We start from the raw sequence: 25,451 nt of genomic DNA, 5'->3' as shown, positions 1-25,451 counted from the left end.
ACTTGACACGCAGACGTCCCAAGTATGCCCCTGGAAATGCAAATGCGCTACGCTAAATGCTAAATGTACTCGTTACAACTCAATCTTTGATCAAAATTCACAAGCAGGGTATTGAATTAAAGCTACACTCGTTGTGAACCTAGCCAGCAAGTCAGATTTTTAAAATGCTTTTCGGCGAAAGCATCAGAAGCTATTATCTGATAGCATGCACCCCCCAAAATGCCAGCTCGACACGTAAACAACAGATTTTGCGATAGCCGGCGCTACCCAAAACGCAGAAATAAAATATAAAACATTCATTACCTTAGACGAGCTTCTTTCTTGGCACTCCTATATGCCCCATAAACATCACTATTGGGTCTTTTTTTCGTTTAAATCGGTCCATATATACCCAAAATAGCTTTGTATGGAAGTTGTGTCATTCAGAAAAAATCATCGTTTTTAAACGCTGCGTAATTTTTTAAAATTAAAAAAGTCGACGATAAACTTTCACAAAACACTTCGAAATCCTTTTGTAATCCAACTTTAGGTATTAGTAAACGTTTATAATCTATCAAAATGATTACAGGGCGATGTCTCTTCAATAGGTCTTCACTTCAAAAACAATGCCATCTGATATCTCCCTCAACTGCATCCGGGTGAAGACTGGGAAAATGGAGTTCAGATAGAAGGATTTTCCAACAATTAATTCAATTGAAAATTAGGACAATGGCGCCATCGTGCGGAATTTGTATGAATTGCAGGCAGATTGCCATTAAATTCTGTTCTCTTTTAACAACTGGTGGAAGTGACTTATGGAAATTATTTTTTGCTTTCAGAGAGCAGTTTTTCTTGCGTTTTTCAATGAAACACACGATCTGTTATAGTCACAGCCATGATTTAACCAGTTTTATAAACTTCAGAGTGTTTTCTATCCACACATACTAATCATATGCATATACTATATTCCTGGCATGAGTAGCAGGACGCTGAAAAGTTGCGCGATTTTTAACAGAATTTTCGAAAAAGGAAGGGGTAGAAGTAAGAGGTTTTAATAAAAAAATTCTAAATCAAATAGCTAAATATTCCTTGGTATTACTATCTTAAAATAATTCCATATGTTATCTTAGCACCCCCGCAGCTTAGACAGAGCTTAGGCTCCAAAGGGTTAAAACTCAGAGCATGTTGCACAACAGCTGTTCAGAGGTTTCTTTAGGGAGTAAGCTATGTAATGAAAAGCTAACAGTGTCAGCACTTAGAGGTTAGCCCTAGTTGTCATGTCAGACTGAGCCTATGGAATCATTTATGTATAACCTAGCTTAACTTTAACTGTCACGTTCTGACCATAGTTCTGTTATTTTATTATTTGTTTTAGTATGGTCAGGGCGTGAGTTGGGGTGGGCAGTCTGTTTGTTTTTCTATGTTGGTTTTTGTGTTGGGTTTCACTTGGGTTTCACTTTTGGTTTGTGGGTGTTTGTTTCCGTGTGAGTGTTTGGGCCACACGGTACTGTTTCGGTTTTGTAAATTCACATTGTCATTTATTGTTTAGTGTTCTGAGTTTTAATTAAATATCATCATGAACACTTCCCACGCTGCGCTTTGGTCTGATCCTTACTCCTCATCAGACGAAGAGGAGGAAATCCGTTACATTAACTCTATAAAGACTAAAGAAAAAGGCTGCTGTTATTTCTATCCATTACATTAATTATTGAAGTTAAGTTTAAAATCCCAATAAAAGGTGCCCATGGTGCCCCATCATAATGTACCTGCAGTTCAATTGACTTATTGAATTCAGTCTTCAGTATGTCTCGGATTTGGGATTTGGCATATCCAACAGTGGCTCCAGGGGGAAAACCTGCAGAGGGTGGAAGCACATCTCATCTCTATCATGTCTAATTGAGAACATCTTGTTATAGATTAATTAAGTGTACAATATTTTCAAAACATTAAATCACAAACCATGATTTTCATATGAAAAGTGAAAGAATAACACTTCAGAGTTGACAATTATATCTTCGTAGCATTGATCAAGTTGACAACCCACACAATGTTCCTGTCATTAAAAAAGTATATCAACACGACAAAAAGATCATTCAACTTACCGACTTTAACAAAGTACACAGGCTTGGAGACATTACAGAGGTACTGGCGGCCAATGGTTGTAGGCAGGCTTTTTGTGGTTGTTATGTTTAAGGGGGTGGTGGTGGTAGTGGTGGTGGCCAGAGCAGTGGTTGTAGAGGCCTTAGTGGTGATGGTGGTGGTAGTAGTAGTGGTGGTGGCAGGATCAGTTGTGGAGGGGGTGTCTACGGTGCTAAGTGTACTCTGGCTGACGTTTGTCACTGCTGTGACAGGACTATCCGTATCAATACCTTGGTCAGCCATGACTGACACCGGGGGAAATGTGGTGGCATTTGTGGCTCGCTCTGTGGGGCCTGAGGTGACATCGGGGGGTAATTCTGTTTGACCAGGCACTGGGGTGAAGGCGACAGAGGTGCTGAGGAGGGCCGTCTCTGTGGCAGTGGGGGACACATACCACTGGATGTCTGTCTCAGAGGCCATAGCACTAGGCTGCACAGACACTAATACAGAGCTGCTGTCCAGTCCGACACTGGAGGTGGCCACAGGGCTAATCCATTCCCCGGAGGACACCTGACCAGTGACACCCCACAGGGAGGATGACAGGTCCATGGAGGGGGTTGGCGCTAATGAAGGCTCCAGGAACGGCACTGAGAAATTCAGAGAAGTCATCTCCGTGGCGTCTGCTGTGGTCGTATTGAGAGGCTCTGAGCCAGATATATCAGAGGACTCTTTAATCCAGGTAGTGTTGTCAGAAGGCTGGACCTCCACTCCATAGGGGGCTGTGAGCATGTGGCTGGGGTCCTCAGTTAACGTGCTGGTGGCCATGATGTGGATGGTGCTGATGGACATCAGGGAGAAATGTCTGGAGGTGGTGGTCACATTGGTGCCTCTGTGTTCTTCAGAGTCATCCTTGGTCAGCTGGATGGTGTAGTACTCCAGGCTGTTCATGTCTGGTAGGAGAAGGTCTGTTGGTTCAACAGTGAAGGTATCTGTCCAGTCTACGCCTGAACCTTCTGGTAGACTACCTTGAGGTGTTAGTGTTGAGACTAGCATTGAGTGACTGGGATATGGATGGATAGAGGGAGGAACAGATGTGGGGGCCACACTTCTAACACCAGAGCTGAGATCTGTTGTAGTGAGACTAAGTGAAGACGTCACGTGACGCATCGAGGAGAAGGACACGCCAACCCTGGAGGGGAAGGAGGTGTCGTAGCGTTCCGCATTGGAGTCCTCCAGGTCGTACATGTCCGTGGGAAGGTTGGTGACCAGGGAGAAGTCGTCGCCCTCCGAGCCCATATAGGTCACGGTCTCCGGGTGGTCTCCGGAGCCCCAGTCCACCTCCATGGTGTTGGTGGGGAAGAAGTCCTCAGTAGGGACCATGGTGGGCTCGGCTGAGGAGGACGTGGTCTGTGGGCTCAGGAAAGGCACATAGCTGGGAGCCAGCTGCATTTCAGGCGATGGCTTCAGGAGCATGTAAATACCTTGGGCAGCATCATCCTTCTGCATGAGCTCACTGCTGGGGCGCAGGTGATCCAGATCTATTAATCTACTGGAGGGCTCGCTGTGATCCAGCGAGAGATCGCCTAAACTCAGGGACACATCTGGATTAGGTCTAGACTCTGGGCTGGCTTGGTCTGATAGGGCTGCTACATCTACCAGATTGTCAACAGGCAGTCTAGGCAGGTTGAGGGGTCCAACAGGAAGTGATGTCATAAGTGCAGGAGTTCTCTGTTTTGATGGGTCTTGCTGGTTGCTGGGGGGTAATAATGGAGGTTCATCTGAAGCTCTTTCATTAGAGTGTGGGACAATAAACTGTGGAGACGTTGTCCCACTGGTGGCTGTAGAGAAGTTCAAGGGTGTTGTGGATATGTTGGACTGTGGTCCGAGAAGCTTCTGGTGTGGTACTGTAACAAGGGTTGAAGAGGTAGCTGCCATGGTTGAGATAGGCCCAGAGAGCTTCATGTCCCTTGAGAGTCGGGCTGGGCCTTCAGGGTGTTTCTGAAGGACAATTTCAGGCTCCGAAGAGCTAAAAGGGGGAGTGGACAGGGGGTCACTAGACCTAGAAGGTGATTCAAGTGGTAGGGGACCAGGTGAAAGGAGAGCTGTAGTTGTAGTGTCATCTAGGTGCTCAGAGGCATCAGTGTGTGAAACTAATAAGGCTGAGGGTGATTCAGTCCAGCTTGGTACTTCTTCCTGAAACTCTTCCAACATGGTGGGATCCAACGGAGGCCAGTCTACTGAAAAAGAAATGACAACAACATATCAAACATGAACTAAGACTGCACTGAAATATTTGATCATCATTGCGACACCTAGAGTACTGTGGAAAATAGCCTGTTCTTCAAATTGACTAAGAAAGAAATATGATCTCATTGACGATTTGTTATTGCTGTTATTATATGGTGAACCTTTTTTTATTTCATTTTCTTGCTTAGTGAGTTCTGACAACAACCTTGGAAATGACCAAGAAGGAAGCCATCCATCACTCTTCAAAGAACAAAGTAGGCTATAAATGTTGAACAAAATTGCATGATTAAATCAAACGACACTGTAAGGTTGTATTCGGCGCATGTGACAAATCCAATTTGATTTGATTAATAGGATAGGTCTCAAATACGTTCTATCAGGCTCTTTAGCCTTTAGAGTAGCAGCCCACTGGGCAAAAACTGGTGGAATCAACATTGTTTTAACGTATTGTGACGTGCAATCTACGCAGAAAACAATGTAAACTGTTGTTTTGAGGGTCAAATTTACACCACAGAATTATGTCATCATGGTAACCAAATTTCAACATAGAAAAACAGTGTATGAAATATGTTGAATTTGTACCTTTAAACTTATATCCACTATCAGAAAAAAAACTAGACTGGGCAGCACCTCCTACTGGATAATTGATCTATCTACAGCTACCCTTTGGTCTCCCATCCAAGGTTTAAACCAAGCCCAGACCTGCTTAGCTATGATATTTGTCACTGACTATTACCAATGTGCTATCGTGAGAATAACCGCACGAGCTCCACTTAAACGAAATCAATTCACTGTTGCTATTGAATACATTCCAAAAGGTAGGTTTGACAGAGCAAATGAAATGCGAACATATATTATCAATCATCAATGATGCTATTTAGGCCTATGTAGCATTTGCAAAGTCATCAACAGTAATTGTTTGAATTCAACAAAAAATTGACTAAACGCAGAATTCAACAAAATATGACTAGGTTAATATGCCTGAGGGTTTCAAGCTCTGGTTGATTTTGATCCATCATATCATTTGTTAACTTGTGCACAAGTTAATACACTAGTTATTGAATTTCAAGTGGCATTGCATTGTCTTTGGTTGTCAACACAACCAAATATAAACATTTTAAGGAGATGTATCTTCTGCTTGGATAGTTCCATCTGTGTCACTGACTTAATTCCAGTTTGTCTACAAATAAATAAATAAAATATGTTAGATTCACATCTTCATCTCAATCAAATCATATTTGATTTAGTCCTATTCTATAACTTAGAATTTTGGTTGAGATGGATACGTGAATCCAACATATCAATTATGAATCGCCTGAAAAACTAGCCTTCTCAAAGTAGGCCACGTGCAAAAACACACCAACCAACATTACAATTCCACTTATAGGCTGTGACATTGTGTTTGTGTACTTCTACGATCACTACAGTGCCTAGTCTAACTAATGCAGTACCATTTGCCAAAGTGGCTGTAAAATGTATTTTGAATAACGAAACAGACACAGTCAGTGTTCAGTGAACGAATGCAGCCACAAAGTGGACCACAGAAATGACATAAAAGTAATCCCCAGAAACATCATGGAACAGCTTTAGCCTAAGCAGTAACAAATGGGTTACACAGGGCACATTTTGCGATGGTGTGCTATAATGCCTTTAGTGTGTACAATAATTCAATGTGTGTGTGTATAGCCTCATTTCTTTCATGTGTGATGATGATACTGAGATGTATGGGGACCATATGTTCCATAGTAAAAACCTCAGGACATTCTACCTTAAGGGTCCAAAATGAGCTACTGACTGAAGCGCTCTAGTAGGAACAACTAGCTACTGTAAAATGTTCTGGTGCTTGACCTTGGAATGATGGATGTCCCCATTCTACCTCACCAACAAGCAATTGTAGCTATTATACAAAAGCCCTCACAAACCTACAGTTACAAATTCTAGTGATTTTTTAGGGTGGGTTTTGTTAGGCACTGCAGTGCTGACACGGCCAATGTCTTCGCTGAGGCAGTGAGTACATTTCTGACAGACTTGCCAGACGAGAGAGTGCCAACTGCCTTTTTCTAAAGTAATTTGCTTCTTGCATAACTTAAGCATTATGCATGATTTAATTGGGAACTGCCATGATTACACAAGTTAGAGTTGAATACACGTGTGTTGTCTGTGTGTGCGTGCGTATGTGCTTGTGTGTGTGCGCACATGACGTGTGTGTGTGTGTGTGTGCTTCCGGGGCAGGATCTGTGTGAGCTGCCAGGAAGCCATGGGTGCCACGCTACAACACTTTGAATAATTCACAGTAAGCCTTCAAATTAGGTTCCAAAGAGCTGTATCAGTTTGCCTAGTTTATATTCTGATTCTATAAATCCATTACCATTGCACTTAAAGTCCAAACAAAGGCTTGTTCTGGGTAATGTTGGATCAGGGAACTTTGAGAACCAGAAAGCGAAACTATACACTGAGTGTACAAAACATAAAGAACACCTTCATAATATTGAGTTTGCCCTCAGAACAGACTCAATTCATCGGGGGATGGCCTTTACAAGACGTCGAAAGCGTTCAACATGGATGCTGGCCCATGTTGACTCATGGCTGGATTTCCTTTGGTTGGTGGACCATTCATGATACACACAATAAACTGTTGAGTGTGAAAAACCCAGCAGCATTGCAGTTCTTGACACAAACCAATGCACCTGGCATAAGTTCAAAGGAACTTGAATATTTTGTCTTGCCCATTCACCCTCTGAATAGTACACATACACATTTTATTGTACCTTTATTTAACTAGGCAAGTCATTTAAGAACAAATTCTTATTTATAATAACAGCCTACCTCACCCGACACTGGACAATTGTGCGCCACCCTATGGGACTCCCAATTACAGCCGGTTGTGATACAGCCTGGAATTGAACCAGGATCGGTAGTGGCACCTCTAACACTGACATAAAGTGCCTTAGACCGCTGCACCACTCATACACAAACCATGTCTCAATTGTCTCAAGGCTTAAAAATCCTTCTTTAACCTGTCTTCTCCCCTTCATCTACACTGATTTAAAGTGAATTTAACAAGCGACATCAGTAAGGGATCATAGCTTTCACCTGGTCATTCTGTCATCGAAACAGCAGGTGTTCATCATGTTTTGTACACTCAGTTTATGTTGTCAGATAGACCTATGGTGGAAAATTGCAAGATTATGTTATAATACTTTTATTGCATCAAATGGCTGTTTTATGCAACAGAATAGAGGATTCTTATAACTAGTGTGTGTGTGTGTGTTCTACTCAGGATGGGCCTCTGGGAGATAACACTGACAGGAGATTTACAACATCTTCTGGGTGATCAAATCTAAAGAGCATTCCAGAGCATGAGTTAATGTTTCTGTTCTATATCGTACCAGGGCAACATGGGGCTCCAGTATGCAGTTGGGGGGCACGGCACTGGTCTCTACACAATGAAAACTGTTGACACAGCAGATACTGTCTGCTATGAATTCTAGGTATCTTTAATACAGATCTTAACCTTGTGACCCATTCTATACATCAGTTGTTTGTCATGTAGGTTGAAAGGGGTGTATCTTGGCAATAAAATACCTTTGTACTTTTGTCACGGGGCTCTCAACAAATCACCGGAGCGTGAATCGTTGACCAGCCATCATTATCGTAGACCACTCAATTGATTCACTTTATATGTGTGCGTTGTATTGACCTGCTCCCTTATTAATAAGTGATTAAAGATTTAGTTTAAGTATAACTCTGACTTGTGTGAGAAGTTTGTCTCTCCTCATTTGATAGTAAAGAAATTAACCACCACAGACCACTAGGCAGATCAGACAGCTGAGTGAGGTGACCACCTAATGGTAAATGTGATGCTATCTTGTAGGACGTAGACTGTCAACATGAGCCTTCTGGAGGAATTCTGTGTCAGGTGTATTTACACTGAGATGAACTGTCAGGTGAGATGGAGAAATTATTGTCCATAATTTAATTTGAGAGGACGCTTAGAGAAATGTTCGAAAAAAAGGTCTGTTCAGAGCCTGACTAGGCAATGCTAGTAGCACAGCCACAACCAGACTCATCATAGTGACTCAGTAACCACCTGCCATGTGTCTGCTCTCTGTATGAGCTCTCTGTGCACATCCAAGCAACCACAGTACCAGCTGAAAATATACAGTGCCTTCGGAAAGTATTAAGACCCCTTGACATTTTGTTACATTAGAATAAGTCAAAAATGTATTAAATAAAAATGAATCCTCAGCAATCAACACACAACACCCCATAATGGCAAACCGAAAACAGGTTATTTAAACATTTTTGCAAATGTATTAAAAATAAAAACAGAAATACCTTATTTACATAAGAATTCAGAACCTTTGCTACTGTATGAGACTCTAAATTGAGCTCAGGTGCCTCCTGTTTCCATTGATCATCCTTGATGAAGAAGTTTAGAACCATTAAGACTCTTCCTAGAGCTGGCCGCCCGGCCAAACTGAGCAATCGGGGCAGAAGGGCCTTGGCTAAGGAGGTGACCAAGAAGACGATGGTTACTCTGACAGACCTCCAAGAGTTCCTCTGTAGAGATGGGAGAACCTTCTAGAAGGACAACCATCTCTGCAGCACTCCACCAATAAGGCCTTTATGGTAGATGGATGTCACTCCTCAGTAAAAAGGCACATGACGGTCTGCTTGGAGTTTTCCAAAAGGCAGCTAAAGATTCTCAGACCATGAGAAACAAGATTCTCCGATCTGATGAAAACAACATTAAACTCTTTGGCCTGAATGCCAAGCATCACTTTCCGAAGGCACTGTACAAGAAAACTCTTCAACACACACATCATCATACAGGCCAAACTACGAGAACCACTGAGTGATCTAGCCGAATAACCACAGCTGCTCAGACATCTAGAATGGCTATGATGCATTTGAACCTTGTTTGTGGAGATGAACTTGAACTCAATCAAGTGGTTATTTCGGGATAGCTCATCTGCTTTCCTTCAGTGCTCCCATTCAGTCACCATGTTAGATCTAGACAGCGGCTGGCTGCACCTAAGAGGAAAACATTCTAAATGCTATCATAGGGCACCCTAATCAGGCCAACATGTTCCTTTTTCTTGGGCCTCCTGAAAATGAGTCTCTACTGCCAGTGCCTGCATATTCCAGTGTACACTAGCTAGCAAACCGCAACATGGCGTCACAGCGTGCCAAGCGTTTGAACGCCCAGTAGCTGGGTAACACTCCCCCACCCTCCTCCTCCTGACCATTAATAAGACAAAAGAGATAAAGAGGCTGGGTGGCTGGCTGATGGGTGCTGGGAAGGAAGATCTAGTGAGCCTATGAGGACATTGTGCTACTAGGCTCAGAGGCACCACAAAAGGCAAGCAGATGATTCAGCACTACTCTGCCTGGTCTCAGGGTCCCTGCTGGATGACTGAGCCTAGCTCTCAGGCACAAGTTCAGTGGAGGTGAGTAACTACTGTAAAAAAGGCACATTGCTCACTGTGCTGCAGGTCTTATGGAAGTAGTAGTCTAACATAAAGCCAAACATGAAGGCTACCTCTGAACTTTGTCAATCACTATTTGGACCATTGCTGATTTGATTCATTCTTGGCTCTGTGTTTTGGGACATTAATGAGCTGCTTTCAACACTAAGCCCATCTATCCAGAAAACATTTGAGGTCCCCTGGTCTCTACAACAGGTACAGAAATGAAGGTCAGAGGCTACTTGGAGTTTATGGAACACCAAACCATTACCGCATCACCCCTGTGCGGTGCAGGATAAATGTATTTACTGTTGCAATTAGGAAAATCAGCTACGCTCGGATTCAGTGGAGGCTGCTGCGAGGAAGACGGCTCATAATAATGGCTGGAACAGAGAGAATGGAATGGCATCAAACATATGGAAACCATGTGTTTGATGTATTTGATACCATTAAACTGATTCCGCTCCAGCCACTACCACGAGCTCATCCTCCACATAAGGTGCCACCAACCTCCTGCTATTACTGACACATCTTTAAATCAGGTCACCATCTTAAAGGTCACTACACATTAAAGAAGAGTTTCGCTATTTAGGAACCTAATCTGTATTTTTTATGTAAATGGATTGTTATATAAGGGCCCCAAAAAAAAAAGAAATCTCCATTTTTTTTTCACTTGGTTTTGAAAAACTTACCCCAGCAGCAACTGACTTCCTGAGCCTCATTCTGCAGTTCCAGGGTGTGCGAAAAACATGAAAATAAGACTACAAAAACACCCAAATACATCCTTTTACAAACGGCAAAGCTCTCAGTATTGTGATGCAGGTTTTTAAAAAGCTGTATACAGGAAATTGTGTCAATCTAAAATGTATCCACAACGTTTTAATCCATTTTGTGAAAAACAAGTACATTTTCTGTCGGTGCATATTGGCGTGCATTTCCTGTAACTGGCATGGAACAGGCACACGGATGCCCCCTTGGAGTGACCACATGAAATATTACATAATCGCAACACAAATGTCAAGTGCTGAGCTGGCAAAAGGAGCATGCCATAGGACAGGCTTGAAGTGTGAAGGTGAAAGGAAAGGCACTGGAGCAACGAACTGCCCTTCTTGTCACTGCCTGGCCGGTTCCCCTCTCTCTTGGATTCTCTGCCTCTAACCCTATTACAGGGGCTGAGTCACTGGCTTACTGGTGCTCTTCCATGCCTTCCCTAGGAGGGGTGTGTCACTTGAGTGGGTTGAGTCACTGACGTGATCTTCCTGTCCGGGTTGGTGCTCCCCCTTGGGTTGTGCCGTGGCGGAGATCTTTGTGGGCTATACTCGGGCTTTCCTCAGGATGGTAAGTTGGTGGTTGAAGATATCCCTCTAGTGGTGTGGGAGCTGTGCTTTTGCAAATTGGGTGGGGTTATATCCTGCCTGTTTGGCCCTGTCCTGGGGTATCATCGGATGGGGCCACGGTGTCTCCCGACCCTTCCTGTCTCAGCCTCCAGTATTTATGCTGCAGTAGTTTATGTGTCGGGTGGCTAGGATCAGTCTGTTATATCTGGATATATTAACACGGTGTCCTGTGTTAATTTAAGTATGCTCTCTCTAATTCTCCCTTTCTCGGAGGACCTGAGCCCTTGCTGTCCCCAGTCCACCTGGCCGTGCTGCTGCTGCAGTTTCAACTGTTGTGCCTGCGGCTATGGAACCCTGACCTGTTCAACGGACATGCTACCTGTCCCAAACCTGCTGTTTTCAACTCTCTAGAGACAGCAGGAGCAGTAGAGATACTCTGAATGATCGGCTATGAAAAGCCAACTGACATTTACTCTTGGGGTGCTGACCTGTTGCACCCTCGACAACCACTGTGATTATTATTATTTGACCCTGCTGGTCATCTATGAACATTTGAACATCTTGGCCATGTTCTGTTATAATCTCCACCCGGCACAGCCAGAAGAGGACTGGCCACCCCTCATAGCCTGGTTCCTCTCTGGGTTTCTTCCTAGGTTCTGGCCTTTCTAGGGAGTTTTTCCTAGCCGTCGTGCTTCTACACCTGCATTGCTTGCTGTTTGGGGTTTTAGGCTGGGTTTCTGTAAAGCACTTTGTGACATCAGCTGATGTAAGAAGGGTGTAACGCTCATCGTTGGAATGAGGTGAGGACCAAAGCACAGCGTGGTAAGTGTTCATTATTACACTTATTAAACAGAGAACACTAAACAAAATAACAAAGGAGAACGAAACTTAACAGTTCTGCAAGGTAACATACACATAACAGAAAACAATCACCCACACCACACAGGTGGGACAAGTCAAGGTGTCTGAATAGCTTCCAAATGCACTGCATGTAGTGGTATAATAATGTTATGATCTTTTGTTTTATGTGTGATGTAAGTGCCTTAATCTATTTGGACCTCAGGAAGAGTAGCTGCTGCCTAATAAATACAGATGTTCTCAAGGTAGCCTTTGATAAATAAATAACATGTTTTATCAAAATAGGACATTAATGATGCCAATGACACGTTTACTTGTGTAGGCCTAACTTTAAGTTAGCCTAACATTCAAAGTCCAGGTCAACAAGGAATGTAGCCTATTATACTGTAATAATGACACTTTTCAAATGGTTACTGTTTAGCGAAATATTATTGATGAGTAATCAAATGATTTTATTCCTTTCATTAAAAATGCTAGGCTACATTTGTCAATTTCCTCATCCACAAAGCCATTTCATTAGCGTCTGACAGCATTCTAGAATGAATGCTGTGGGAGGTTCATTTATTCACTATGTGAAAAATCTCCACCTAATGAGATTTTATTCCTACTGCACGTGGTGGGGCCTTGATGTGTCTCATTTGCATACCTAATGAATAGCCAGCCGGCTATGCCATCTACACACTGGCCCAAATGGTCTTGATTAGAAATATTGAACTCCTCACTCAATCTAAAGACTGTGGATGAAAGAGTGTCTGATTTTAGAATTCCATGTCTACTAGCAACACAGGTCTGTTCATATGACAATGTACAGTAACTACTCAACCAGTTTGAGCCCAGGAGTTGCTGGCAGGTGGGCTGTAGGGTCCTGTGATGGTCTGCTACTGTACTGCTAACTCTTGCCTGTAGCCTTGATGATGGCGAACCATTTATAACATCATAGGTTCTGGGCTTAGACATTTGGCTGGATTTATGCGGATGTGCCAAATGGATCGTCTGTCTTACGTTTTATTGTTGTCTACTACTTTTATTTATCCCTTATTTTTTTATATGGGATCACATCCAGCAATGATATTAAATAGGATTGTTCAGAGAGAGAAAGAGAGTAAAAATAGCAGACCTCATTCTACAGGGTTTGTTCTAGGTGGGTGCATCATTGACAGATGTGAGGCAAGCCTTGTACACACACTTCACTTGCACATTTTGTTGAAATAAAAACATTCCTCTAAGGAAAAACATCTATAGATTCTGGCCTGATACATAAGGATCCTCATCAAGATCTATAGCCAAGAACTCAAAGGTCTTTCAAGATTGAAAAAGTAGCCTTTCCAACTATAATATTTATACAGGAAATGTGTTGGTCAATGATCATAAGCCCTAAATGATAACTACATTAACTTTCCAATGCGAGGGCACTGTGCGACAGTAGAGAGCAGTGATTCGAGGATGGAAACAAATATCAACTCTGTGTACCCATTTAATCTCCATGAGATTAGGATGTTTATTTTTAGGGGAAATGTGCCTGATTTGATAAAGCAGAAAGACATGATAAAATGATTTAGGCTAGGCTACAGACTGCAATTTGTGTCACACTACATTTTACACATAAGCTAGGCTTATGTAGCACATCACTACTTCAAAAGGAGGCATTTGAACACCTTATTTTTTATTTAGTATAAAAAATGAGCAGAAATGCCTTCTGGAACATGTAAACTTTCATGTGCCTTAATAACAAACTTGTATTCCATCTGTAAATACAAATAATTGTTCAATTACAAGCCTAGTGTTTTAGCCACAGAAAAAGGGAGGAGCCTTCCCGCTAGCCATGATTGGCTGAGATAATGGATGAGCTGGACATGCCAGAAGATGAATTTGGATTGGTCTGCCATGTAGCATGCATGTCTATAACGTGAGCTGCTCAGTATGTGTTGATAATCCTTTCTAGTGCAGTTTTTTTAAAGATATAACGTTAGCCATCAAACTACAAAAGTTTTGCTACTTTTCCTCAACATTGATGCACTGAATTTATTTAACTAGGAAGGTTTGTTAAGAACAAATTCTTATTTACAATTACGGCCTACACCAGCCAAACCTGGACAACGCTGTGGACCACCCTATGGGACTCCCAATCACAGCCGGTTGTGATACAGCCTGAATTTATTTAACTAGGAAGGTTTGTTAAGAACAAATTCTTATTTACAATTACGGCCTACACCAGCCAAACCTGGACAACGCTGTGGACCACCCTATGGGACTCCCAATCACAGCCGGTTGTGATACAGCCTGAATTTATTTAACTAGGAAGGTTTGTTAAGAACAAATTCTTATTTACAATTACGGCCTACACCAGCCAAACCTGGACAACGCTGTGGACCACCCTATGGGACTCCCAATCACAGCCGGTTGTGATACAGCCTGGAATCGAACCAGGATGCCTAATGACGCCTCAAGCACGGAGATGCAGTGCCTTAAACCACTGTGCCACTCAGGATAGCAGGCGCTATGAACAGATCAGTTGGAAAAAGTTGTGATGGTCCACTTTCTGCACATGCCACGATCAGTGTGAACCGGAGGGACTTGACAACGCAATATGAATCATTGAAGCGAGTGAAAATGTAATTTATCCCCCCCACACATCCTACCTATCCCAGCTCTGAAACAGAGCTAACCTGATAAGGCCTGTCCGCAGAAAAAACATCTCTGATGTCTGTGATTCTATCACAACCCATCCCATTTAACTCTACTCAATTCCCAGTTGCCCACTGCTTTAGGCTAGATGGAGAAAGCAATACTATGGCCAGAAAAGCAGCGTTTGTTTGATGAAATATTCTGCCATTGGAAGGAAAATATAGAAAAACGTCTCAGTTGTGAATCCCAAAGGACAATACTATAGAGTGTGTATTTTAGATCTAGGGTCATTACACCAATTCGGTGCCTTTTGAGTAATGAAACTTGGTGGGGAAAAAAGCATGTTTCACCTAATTTTAACATTGCCACAAAGAGCATATAATAAACTGAAACATGGTTTCCCCATCTCAAGAGGTTTAAATACAAAAATGACTATAGTACAGTGCATTCGGAAGGTCTTCAGACCCCTGGACCTTTTCCACATTTTGTTATGTTACAGCCTTACTCTAAAATGATGAAATTGTTATTTCCTCAATCTACACACAATGTCCCATAATGACAAAGCAAAAACTAGTTTAGACATTTTTGCAAATGTATTAAGAATAAACTGAAATAACATTTTACATAAGTATTCAGACTCTACTCAGGACTTTGTTGAAGCACCTTTGGCAGCAACTACAGCCTAGATTCTTCTTGGGTATGATGCTACAAGCTAGGCACACCTGTATTTGGGAAGTTTCTTCCATTCTTCTCTGCAGATCCTCTCAAGCTCTGTTTATTTGTATGGGGAGCGTTGCTGCACAGCTATTTTTAGGTCTATCCAGAGATGTTCGATCGGGTTCAAGTCGGGCTCTGGCTGGGGCACTCAAGGACATTCAGACTCCCGCGTTGTCTTGGGTTTATGCTTTGCGTCGTTGTCCTGTTGGAAGGTGAGGTCCTGAGCAGGTTTTCATCAAGGATGTCTGTACTTTGCTCCATTCATCTTTGCCTCGATGCTGACTAGTCTCCCAGTCCCTGCCGCTGAAAAACATCCCACAGCATGATGCTGCCACCACCATGCTTCACAGGTGTATGTGTTTCCAAATCATGTACAATCAATTTAATGTTTTATTTATTTCACCTTTATTTAACCAGGTAGGCTAGTTGAGAACAAGTTCTCATTTGCAACTGCGACCTGGCCAAGATAAAGCGTAGCAATTCGACACATACAGCAACAGAGTTACACATGGAATAAACAAAACATACAGTCAATAATACAGAAGAACAAAAGAAAACAAAAAGTCTATATACAGTGAGTGCAAATGAGGTAAGTTAAGGAAATAAATAGGCCATGGTGGCGAAGTAATTACAAAATAGCAATTAAACACGGGAATGGTAGATCGGCAAAAGATGAGTGTGCAGGTAGAGATACTGGGGTGCAAAGGAGCAAAATAAACAAATAAATAAATACCAGTATGGGGATGAGGTAGGTAGATAGATGGGCTGTTTACAGATGGGCTATGCACAGGTGCAGTGATCTGTAAGCTGCTCTGACAGCTGGTGCTTAAAGCTAGTGAGGGAGATGTGAGTCTCCAGCTTCAGAGATTTTTGCAATTCGTTCCAGTCATGGGCAGCAGAGTACTGGAAGGAAAGACGACCAAAGGAGGAATTGACTTTGGGGGTGACCAGCGAGATATACCTGCTGGAACACGTGCTACGAGTGGGTGCTGCTATGGTGACCAGTGAGCTGAGATAAGGCGAGGCTTTACCAAGCAGAGACTTGTAAAAAACATTTTTGACTGCACTGGTGCTTTAAAATCATCTATACATCCCAGGGGGAATGGATTGACCACAGGTGGGCTCCAATCAAGTTGTAGAAACATCTAGGATGATCAAGGGAAACAGGATGCACCTGAGCTCAATAGTCTCAACTTCTGTACCACTCCCTTTTGGGGGTCATGGGTAAAAAAAGTTTGAAAACCACAGATACATGATAGTGGCAACAAATGGAGTTGGGTTGGATAATGTAATGGTAGGTTACAGTGTTTCTTACAATCTTCTATTTTGACTAGAATTGTGTTGGACATTGTTAACAAGTGCAGCATTCCCCCAGTTCAAAATAGTTTTGAAAAATACTTCTAATGTTCTGCTTTCCCCTCCCCTCGTGCAATAATTGCTCAATGAGTCTCTGACCCGCGGTTGTGGGAAATTTTTTTGGGTGGTGCCATGTGTTTGTGCACATGCCCCCCAAAAAGTCTGTGCACAGCGGTGTGTGAAAATGTATATGAAACACAGGGGGGAAAAAAACATTTTTGACTGCACTGGGGCTTTAAAATCATAAATAAATCCCAGGGGGAAAGGAAGTCAACAGGGAGGAACAAATTAATGCAAGCTTAACTTAAAAAAGTTAAACCATTGAGCCTGTTTATCTATTGGTAACAGAGTTGATGTTTTATGTCTGACCAGCTCAGTTTTCCACCACAAAACACCAGGAAATGTCCAAAAAGAGTAGAACTATGATTTGACTATTAGATGTTCAATGTTTTGTTTTTTAAGTACCCCTTTCACCATATTAAAACGAGAGTTCAGTTCACGTAACATTTTCTCTCTCCTTAAAACGAATCACTTGAAATAAATATTAACTTCAGAAATTAATTTGTCAAAGCAACAAAATAACTATGGCATAACGATGTATGCTGAGAGTCAGGAAGCAAGTTCAGGGAGTGAATACATTTAAATAAATGAACAAAACAAGAAACACAAACAGCGTACCAACATGAAACAGCTACAATGACGACTGGGGAAGAAACCAAAGAGAGTGACTTAAAGGGCAGGTAATCAAGGAGGTGATGGAGTCCAGGTGAGTGTCATTATGCGTGTAACACTGGTGACAGGTGTGCACCCTTACAAGCAGCCTGGTGACCTAGAGGCCGGAGTGACGGGACATATGGCTTTACAATGATCTTGAAAACTTGGATAAATGTTGGGATTAAGTTGGTTAAAATCTTCCTGGAAGTCACAGAGGATGCAGAGGGACATGTCAGAGGGACATGTCAGAACGCACTTTAGCAAGTCTTTATTCATATACATTTTTTTAACTATATTAAAAGGGCACATCTTTGAATATAAAAGGCTTTTAAAATGCAATATTTGTGCACAATTTCTACTTAAGATATCAAAAGGGACACACAAGGCACTCATTTCTTTGAACAACCCGCATATCATTGCATTCACAACTCTAAATTGTCTTTCACAGGCTTCCCGAAGCTAAGAACATTGTGTAGATTGTTTTGGAGTCTGTGAAAGCTTGTATGGTATATTTACAGCCTAGTTGGAGTACCCAGATAGAGGACAATGCATGTTTTTAGACAAGACAAGGGTAATTTTATCACACAGTGTCTAGACTGATTTGACTGGTGCTAACAGAAGTATTCTTTTTTTCAGATAGGAACATTGTAAGCAGAGAGCCAAAAGCAAGCAGTCCGTCTGGGTTTGAGTCGATGATAAAACTCACAAAATAAACACACGCACGCACACACACAGCTTCGAGCAAACGCAGAAACCCCCTGAGTCAAACTGAACAGTCCAGTACTAACATATGGAAAACTTTATAAGAACCCACCAACCTTCCATTATCAGAATTGGATAAAAAAAAATGTTTCAGCCAAGCAGCTGGGAAAAGCACACTGGCAGGCCTAGTTCTAAGTCTAAATCAGTTGCTGGGAAACACACACAAACAGGCCTAGGTCCTGACCTATATGAGCTCTAGGGAAAGCTGAGATACCAATACTAATGATATAATTTCCTGTATTTTTGCCAGGCTCCTTACAGTAAAAAAGTAATTGAATGATTGTGCAATTTGAAAAAAGGGAGAGGTGGGCAAAGAAAAAGGTATTTTGGTATTAATACTAACTACAAGCCCACACATGGTTCTGTTTTGAGCAGAGCCCCTCACATGACTGGCTCTTCTGAGCCTGGCAGTCGGCTGCGAACCCCAAGTGCAATCGCACAATCTGTGTTGGCGTTCGCTTTATCTGGGAAGCTTTTAAGATGGGAAAGATTCCATTGTTTTTATCAGTTGCCTTTCATTAGATCTAGATCCAAGAGAGAAACAGCCGAGCACTGAGCAGACCGCCCCTCCCACTAAAAGTCAATGGTTTCATGTTATAGGATTGTCGTTATTGTTGATCGATTGCTTTCCCACATGTTCACTGCTCACATTTGCTTAAATTATGGAAGTAACGATAAAACTAAAATCCTACGTAAGATGCGAGTCCCCATGACAAGGTCAAAATTAGAAGCCTTTTCTAGAGGAGCTGAAAACGTGAACAAGTTTGTCTACTTTAAGAAAAATAATCACTGAATAGGACAGCTAGCTAGGGTTTGAGACAGATGCTTTGACTAAAAGTATCTATTTGTAAAAATATATATTTTACTAGGTTGCGTTAGTCGGCTGTACCTGCACCAAAACTCTGGTATTTTTTTTATCCTATAGCTTGATCTTCTTTTTAAATAGTGAGCCAACATGTTTTCAGCACTTTTTATTTCCATGACTGATCAAAACTCATTTTCTCATGCACTCTCATCTCTCTGCAACATTCATATGGTGAGCAATATGTTTGGAACATCAAATTGAAATAAAATTGTAGCATGCAATCACAATACATATAGAATCGTGAGAATCGCTATACATATCGTATTGGGACCAAGTACCGTGATATCATATCATAAGGTCCCTGGCAATTCCCAGCCAGAGGGGAGTCTTTTTGAGATGGAGACCAGGAGAAAGGAAGAGATGCAGAAAGGGGGAGAGCGAGGAGGAAGAAAAATAGGGATGTAGAGGAGTTATTAAGCAACCAAATTGTTCTCCAGAGATTTTCTCCAGAGAACAAGACCTTTCCATTGCAGAAGTATTGTGTAATTCATTGAAGAACACTCAAGTTCCCCATGCGTCTTCTCCCACTCCCCACCCTCTTCCATCCCCTCCACTCTCCCCGGTCCAGATTTTCTTTGAAAAACATGAGGGTAGAGGGAGGCTTGTAACTGGAGAAGCCCTGAGGACTGTGTCACTCCACGCTCTCCTCTCCTCTGTCTGTCTCCTCTATTCTCAGGTCTGCTCCTAGGACAGTAAACACTGTGACTGGGACAGAATAACATGTTACCTCATAAAGGAAATCATTCTTATCAATGAAGTCGGCTATATAAGCCGAGGGTGGTCTATTGCTAGGTTGGGTGGCTGAGTGAGTCTGGCTACTTAAAGGGTGCAACTGTTTTAACCAATGTTTTAACCAATACAACTGTTTTAACCAATCACATGTTTTTATTGGCATATTCCTTGTGATTGGTCCCTAAGGCCATTTTTAAATGTTTAAAAGCCGAAACACGTTTGTTCTACTTTTTGCAATAAAGAAGCTTTTTTTAAATGTAATCCCATTTGTCTTCCAAATGTTGCTGAATCTCCTCTCTACATTACTTAAGGGTGCAGACCAGAGAGGACGAGGAACCAAAACAACATTAAACAATTTAGCCCACAGTACCTCAAGAGGCCGGACTGAGCGGCACCATCTGCTGAGAGAAATATATAAATAATTTGCAGCCGTTTGTTGAAGCGTAGAGTGATTTGTACCCAGAGCAATATGGCATTAGTGTTGCCTTCTGCCAAATGTTGAGCTTTACCTCACACCGAGTTCACAACAGTGGTGTGTTTCTTTTCACACCCCATAGAAAGCACTCCAAATGTATATTTATGTTTCTATGCCTGTGTGATAACAGGAGCGTAAAACTATGATTGTGATAATGAAAAAGACACCCTGTGCATATTTCAAAGACTATGCTCAATTGAGAAGCTCAAGCTAGAGTTCCCAACTGGTGTTCTTTACCTTCCTCACAACAATGACATTACAACCTCTCGGTTATCTGACTGACACAGCCAGGCTTCCACTCTGTTTTCCAGGTTTGTTTACAAACTGAGACATAATGGTCTTATTAGGAGAGAGAGGCTTTCACTATGGAATACTCTGTAGCACAAATACAACAGGAAACAGAGGCCTGCACCTTGAATCACTGATAAAAACCTGTTGCCAGGGCTGCATTCAGACCGTACTCATACAAATACCACAAATGACAGCGTATGATAAGCACAAGCAGGCTAGAGAGCCTAGGACCACACAGTCCAGACCTGGACATTTGTATTTATTTACATTTATTTAACGAGGCGAGTCTTAAGAACACATTCTCATTTACAATGACGGCCTACCCCGGCTAAACCCGGACAACGCTGGGCCAATTGCGCGCCGCCTATGGGACTCCCAATCACGGCCGGATGTGATACAGCCTGGACATATAGGTCTAGGCCTACCAGTATAGCCTACCCACCAACTTCTATATGAAAAATCCCTCAAATGTTCTTTCATTTGTTAAATGTTATTTCAAATATTGTAACCTACTACACCCCCATGTCAAGCCAAAGACCACCAACCTGTGAGCTGTCAGTGATTGCCCTGGATCAATGGAAGTACAATAATAATATTTAGATGTGAACATTTTGTGGGACTGAAAAACTGCAGTGGAAAATTGCCTAGTTAAAAACAGAGAAAGATGGTGCTGAAAAATCACTAGCAGATGTCCTAAAACACTGTAGAACCTTCACAAATCAGTCTCATCTTGGTACCTACTAGGCTATAGTAGGCCTATTACTGGTAGTTACAGCAGGTCATTTGGATGAAAATGTCCTGGTAATAAGCAGCCAGGATAAAAAAGAAAATACTTCCATGCTCTTAGCTTGAGGGTCAGTGTTATACCGTAACACAACTAAGAGGTAGGTCTTAGATTTAGGGATGATTTTCACAGAAATATCAAATGATACCAACCTATCTACAGTATTCATATAAGAAACACATGTATTTTGTTTATAGCCTAGGCCTATAGCTTATTTTCATATCATCTTGTGAATTGTGGCAGAATTCTGAACCCCATTACATTGACCTGACCTAGACTACCTCTATCCTTGAAAGCGATCCCTATGCCAAATAACGCAGCCTGGCTTCAAAGGGCAGAAAAAGATAGCCATACTGGAGTTGTGGTTCAATGGAACTCTGTTTGGTGGGGCCTGGCAACAACATCAGCACCCCAGTGTTTGGCTTTTGAAGGCTGCTGCCCATTGATCAGTCTCTCTGGCTCCCTGCTCTAATGAATAGCTCCATTGTCATCCCGCACAGATCACATTTCACATGGCAACAGATGCTACTCGTAATTAGCCAAGGCTAGTTTGGACTCTGAGTTGCATAATCATTTTTTTTGTTGCCTGGTCCCGGATTTGTTTGTGTGGTCTTGCTAACTATGGTCATTCACAATGATAGGAGTTGGCAAGACAGCACAAACAGATCTGGGACCAGGGTAGCCTATAGTGTGAAAATGCTGGAAACCAAACCAGACCAGTTTTCACTCACAGAGACAAGGAAAGAGCAGAAGTATAAGAAAGTCAAGTAGAAGCAGGGATTTTGTTGGGTCTGGGGGAACAATTATACCAGAGTCGCCATGGTCCATTTGACCTAGGAACTGTTAAAGTGCCCTTTTTCTCTGGTCTTGAAGGAGGTAAAGCTATGGGCTATGGGCTGATAGTTCAATGCTGTTTCTGCAGTCAGCTATCATCACCTTTCATTGTGCTGAATTGAACTGTATGGTGATCAGTAAGGACCACAAACAGGTCTCGACACAAACGGAGGCCAGACCCGCAGACAGCCACAGATAGCTGAACTAGAGCCCTGTAGACAATATTCCTCCTTTCACTGCCACTGGTCTAGAATTACTAAATAGTAAATACCTTGAAAACATATATTCAGAGACAGTTCAAGCTCAGTTCATTGTCACCTCAACTGTCTGTTTCAGTGAGGGAAAAACATACATTGTTGCCAGTGGGCAAAAAACTGAAGAAGTCCAAAGGAGCTGATCTGCTCTGTGTGGCTGTAAAATGATAGCACCAGTGTGAAAATTGAGTCTGGAGTCTGGAGTAGAGACGTACTCATCAGTATGGTGATTTCATCATCACATTAAGGCCTAATTCAAAGCGGTGCTGCTGCTGAATCTACTGAATCTTTCAGAAGTCATGAGCCGCTGGGAAGATCACAAGAGACAGCAGAGCCACATCCGCTGACTACTACTGCTTCTACTTGCCAGACTCAGGAGGATGTGTCTTTAACCAGGTTTCTATCCAACCTTTTTATGCGAGTAAAGTACATGTCAGATAAAACATTTCACACCAGCCCTGATGGAAACAACATTTGTAGGTAAACTTTCCCAATGTTGACAAAATAAAATATGCTAGACAAGGTGGGATGTTTTGTGTCGGTAAAATTAATTAATGGGAGAAATGTCGGTAGAAATGCTTTTATACAGAAATATTGTAATAACCATCATATTGAAGTAAACTTGGAGTCACCTGATGACATGTTGTGTCATCAGGTGCAGTTTATTAGGCGACAGATTAAATCTATTATGATGAACTTCACAGGGTGGTGAACGTGCAAGGTCATGATCTTGATGCTCCTTTCCAATAAATATCGAGGGTCTTATTCTAGTGACATGATCATTGATGCTTGGCTGCTGTTTGACAAAAAAAAAATACATTTTTTGTCCATAATCCCATAATGTAGGCTGTAGGCCTACCCACACTATTTCTGCGAGATGTTGGCTAGACTAGCAAGCATGTGCCAATACCAGAGTGGGCACACTCGCTATATAACTCACTTTTATGTGAAAAAAGCATCAGCAGAGTTGGAAATGTGATGGAAACCCATTTGCATGTGCACTACGTCATCATGTACAGCCTTTTATCCCCAACAGGTCAATTTGATGGAAACACCTCTGCTGGGAAAATGCACACATTGCTTTTATGGAGATTTAGAATATTTGCATACAAATCTGTCACCAATTGGATGGAATCCTAGCTTCCGTTACGACTGCTCCGCAATTAAGGCACTAGTACCCAAGTACACCCAAGCAGGAACCAGTCAACTGGAAAGCAAAGCAGCGGCATGATAAGAAATACTTATTTATAAGATTACTGCTCTGCCAGTCCCAGAGGGACTAGCCACCGAACGAAGCAGATTACTTTGTTGTTTAATTTCTTCCTACCAAGAACACAGATTGGCCTACGGTAACATCAACTTCAAACACGTCAGAGGTAGGGTAAACTGTTTAGTACTGGATTGGGCTAGCTTGTTGATTAGGTAGGGTAAAATGTTTAGTACTGGATGAGGCTAGCTTGTTGATGAGGTAGGGTAAACTGTTTAGTACTGGCTGAGGCTGGCTTGTTGATGAGGTAGGCAAACTGTTTAGTACTGGATGAGGCTAGCTTGTTGATGAGGTAGGGTAAACTGTTTAGTACTGGATGAGGCTAGCTTGTTGATGCTGTAGGGTAAACTGTTTAATACTGGCTGAGGCTAGCTTGTTGATGAGGTAGGGTAAACTGTTTAATACTGGCTGAGACTAGCTTGTTGATGAGGTAGGGTAAACTGTTTGGTACTGGATGAGACTAGCTTGTTGATGAGGTAGGGTAAGCTGTTTAGTACTGGCTGAGGCTAGCTTGTTGATGCGGTAGGGTAAACTGTTTAGTACTGGCTGATGCTAGCTTTTTGATGAGGTAGGGCAAACTGTTTAGTACAGGATGAGGCTAGCTTGTTGATGAGGTAGGGTAAACTGTTTAGTACTGGCTAAATCGAGCTTGTTGATGAGGTAGGGTAAACTGTTTAGTACTGGATGAGACAAGCTTATTGATGAGGTAGTGTAAACTGTTTAGTACTGGATGAGACTAGCTTGTTGATGAGGTAGGGTAAACTGTTTAGTACTTGCTGAGGCTAGCTTGTTGATGAGGTAGGGCAAACTGTTTAGTACAGGATGAGGCTAGCTTGTTGATGAGGTAGGGTAAACTGTTTAGTACTGAATGAGGCTAGCTTGTTGATGAGGTAGGGTAAACTGTTTAGTACTGGCTGAGGCTAGCTTGTTCATGAGGTAGGTTAATACACTCTACTCAGCAAATTGGATGTAGTCTATCACAGTGCCATCTGTTTTGTCACCAAAGCCCCATATACCACCCACCACTGCGACCTGTATGCTCTCGTTGGCTGGCCTTCGCTTCATATTCGTCGCTAAAGCCACTGGCTCCAGGTCATCTATAAGTCTTTGCTAGGTAAAGCCCCGCCTTATCTCAGCACCCACCCGTAGCACGCGCTCCAGCAGGTATATTTCACTGGGCATCGCCAAAGCCAACTCCTCCTTTGGCCGCCTTTCCTTCCAGTTCTCTGCTGCCACTGACTGGAACAAATTTAAAAAATCATTGAAGCTGGAGACTCAGATCTCCCTCACTAACTTTAAGCATCAGCTGTCAGAGCAGCTTACCGATCATTGCACCTGTACACAGCCCATCTTTAAATAGCCCACCCAACTTCCTCATCCCCATATTGTTATTTATTTTTTGCTTCTTTGCACCCCAGTATCTCTACTTGCACATTCATCTTCTGCACATATATCACTCCAGTGTTTAATTGCTAAATTGTAGATATTTCGCCACTATGGCCTATTTATTGCTTTACCTCCCTACACGTACTACATTTGCACACACTGTATATAGACTTTTCTATTGTGTTATTGATTGTACATTTGTTTATTCCATGTTTAACTCTGTGTTGTTTGTGTCGCACTGCTTTGCTTTATCTTGGCCAGGTCGCAGTTGTAAATGAGAACTTGTTCTCAACTGGCCTACCTGGTTAAATAAAGGTTAAAAATATAAAATAATAATAGCAATGTTGCTGGAACTGCATCAAAGTTAACGGTCTTGAAGGATCATTGAATAATCCCACTGGGCACAGATGTCGATTTA

At 42.2% G+C, this 25,451-nt stretch overlaps 1 protein-coding gene across 1 annotated transcript in view; it reads right to left on the bottom strand.

The window, feature by feature from the left end:
* LOC139374099 (UPF0606 protein KIAA1549-like) overlaps nucleotides 1-25,451 on the bottom strand; it is an 83,791-nt gene that overhangs the window by 36,897 nt on the left and 21,443 nt on the right. Inside the window, exons 3-4 of the mRNA XM_071115094.1 lie at nucleotides 2,082-4,295; nucleotides 1,746-1,834 (exon numbers count right to left, since the gene is read on the bottom strand). Of these exons, the coding sequence (XP_070971195.1) occupies nucleotides 1,746-1,834; nucleotides 2,082-4,295 (2,303 nt within the window). The remainder of the gene's footprint in view (nucleotides 1-1,745; nucleotides 1,835-2,081; nucleotides 4,296-25,451) is intronic.

Source organism: Oncorhynchus clarkii, chromosome 2 (genome assembly GCF_045791955.1).
Source record: "Oncorhynchus clarkii lewisi isolate Uvic-CL-2024 chromosome 2, UVic_Ocla_1.0, whole genome shotgun sequence".
NCBI classification, from domain to species: domain Eukaryota; kingdom Metazoa; phylum Chordata; class Actinopteri; order Salmoniformes; family Salmonidae; genus Oncorhynchus; species Oncorhynchus clarkii.
The sequence above is the reverse complement of the archived record's forward strand: the minus strand, read 5'-3'. Positions and strand labels throughout refer to the sequence as shown.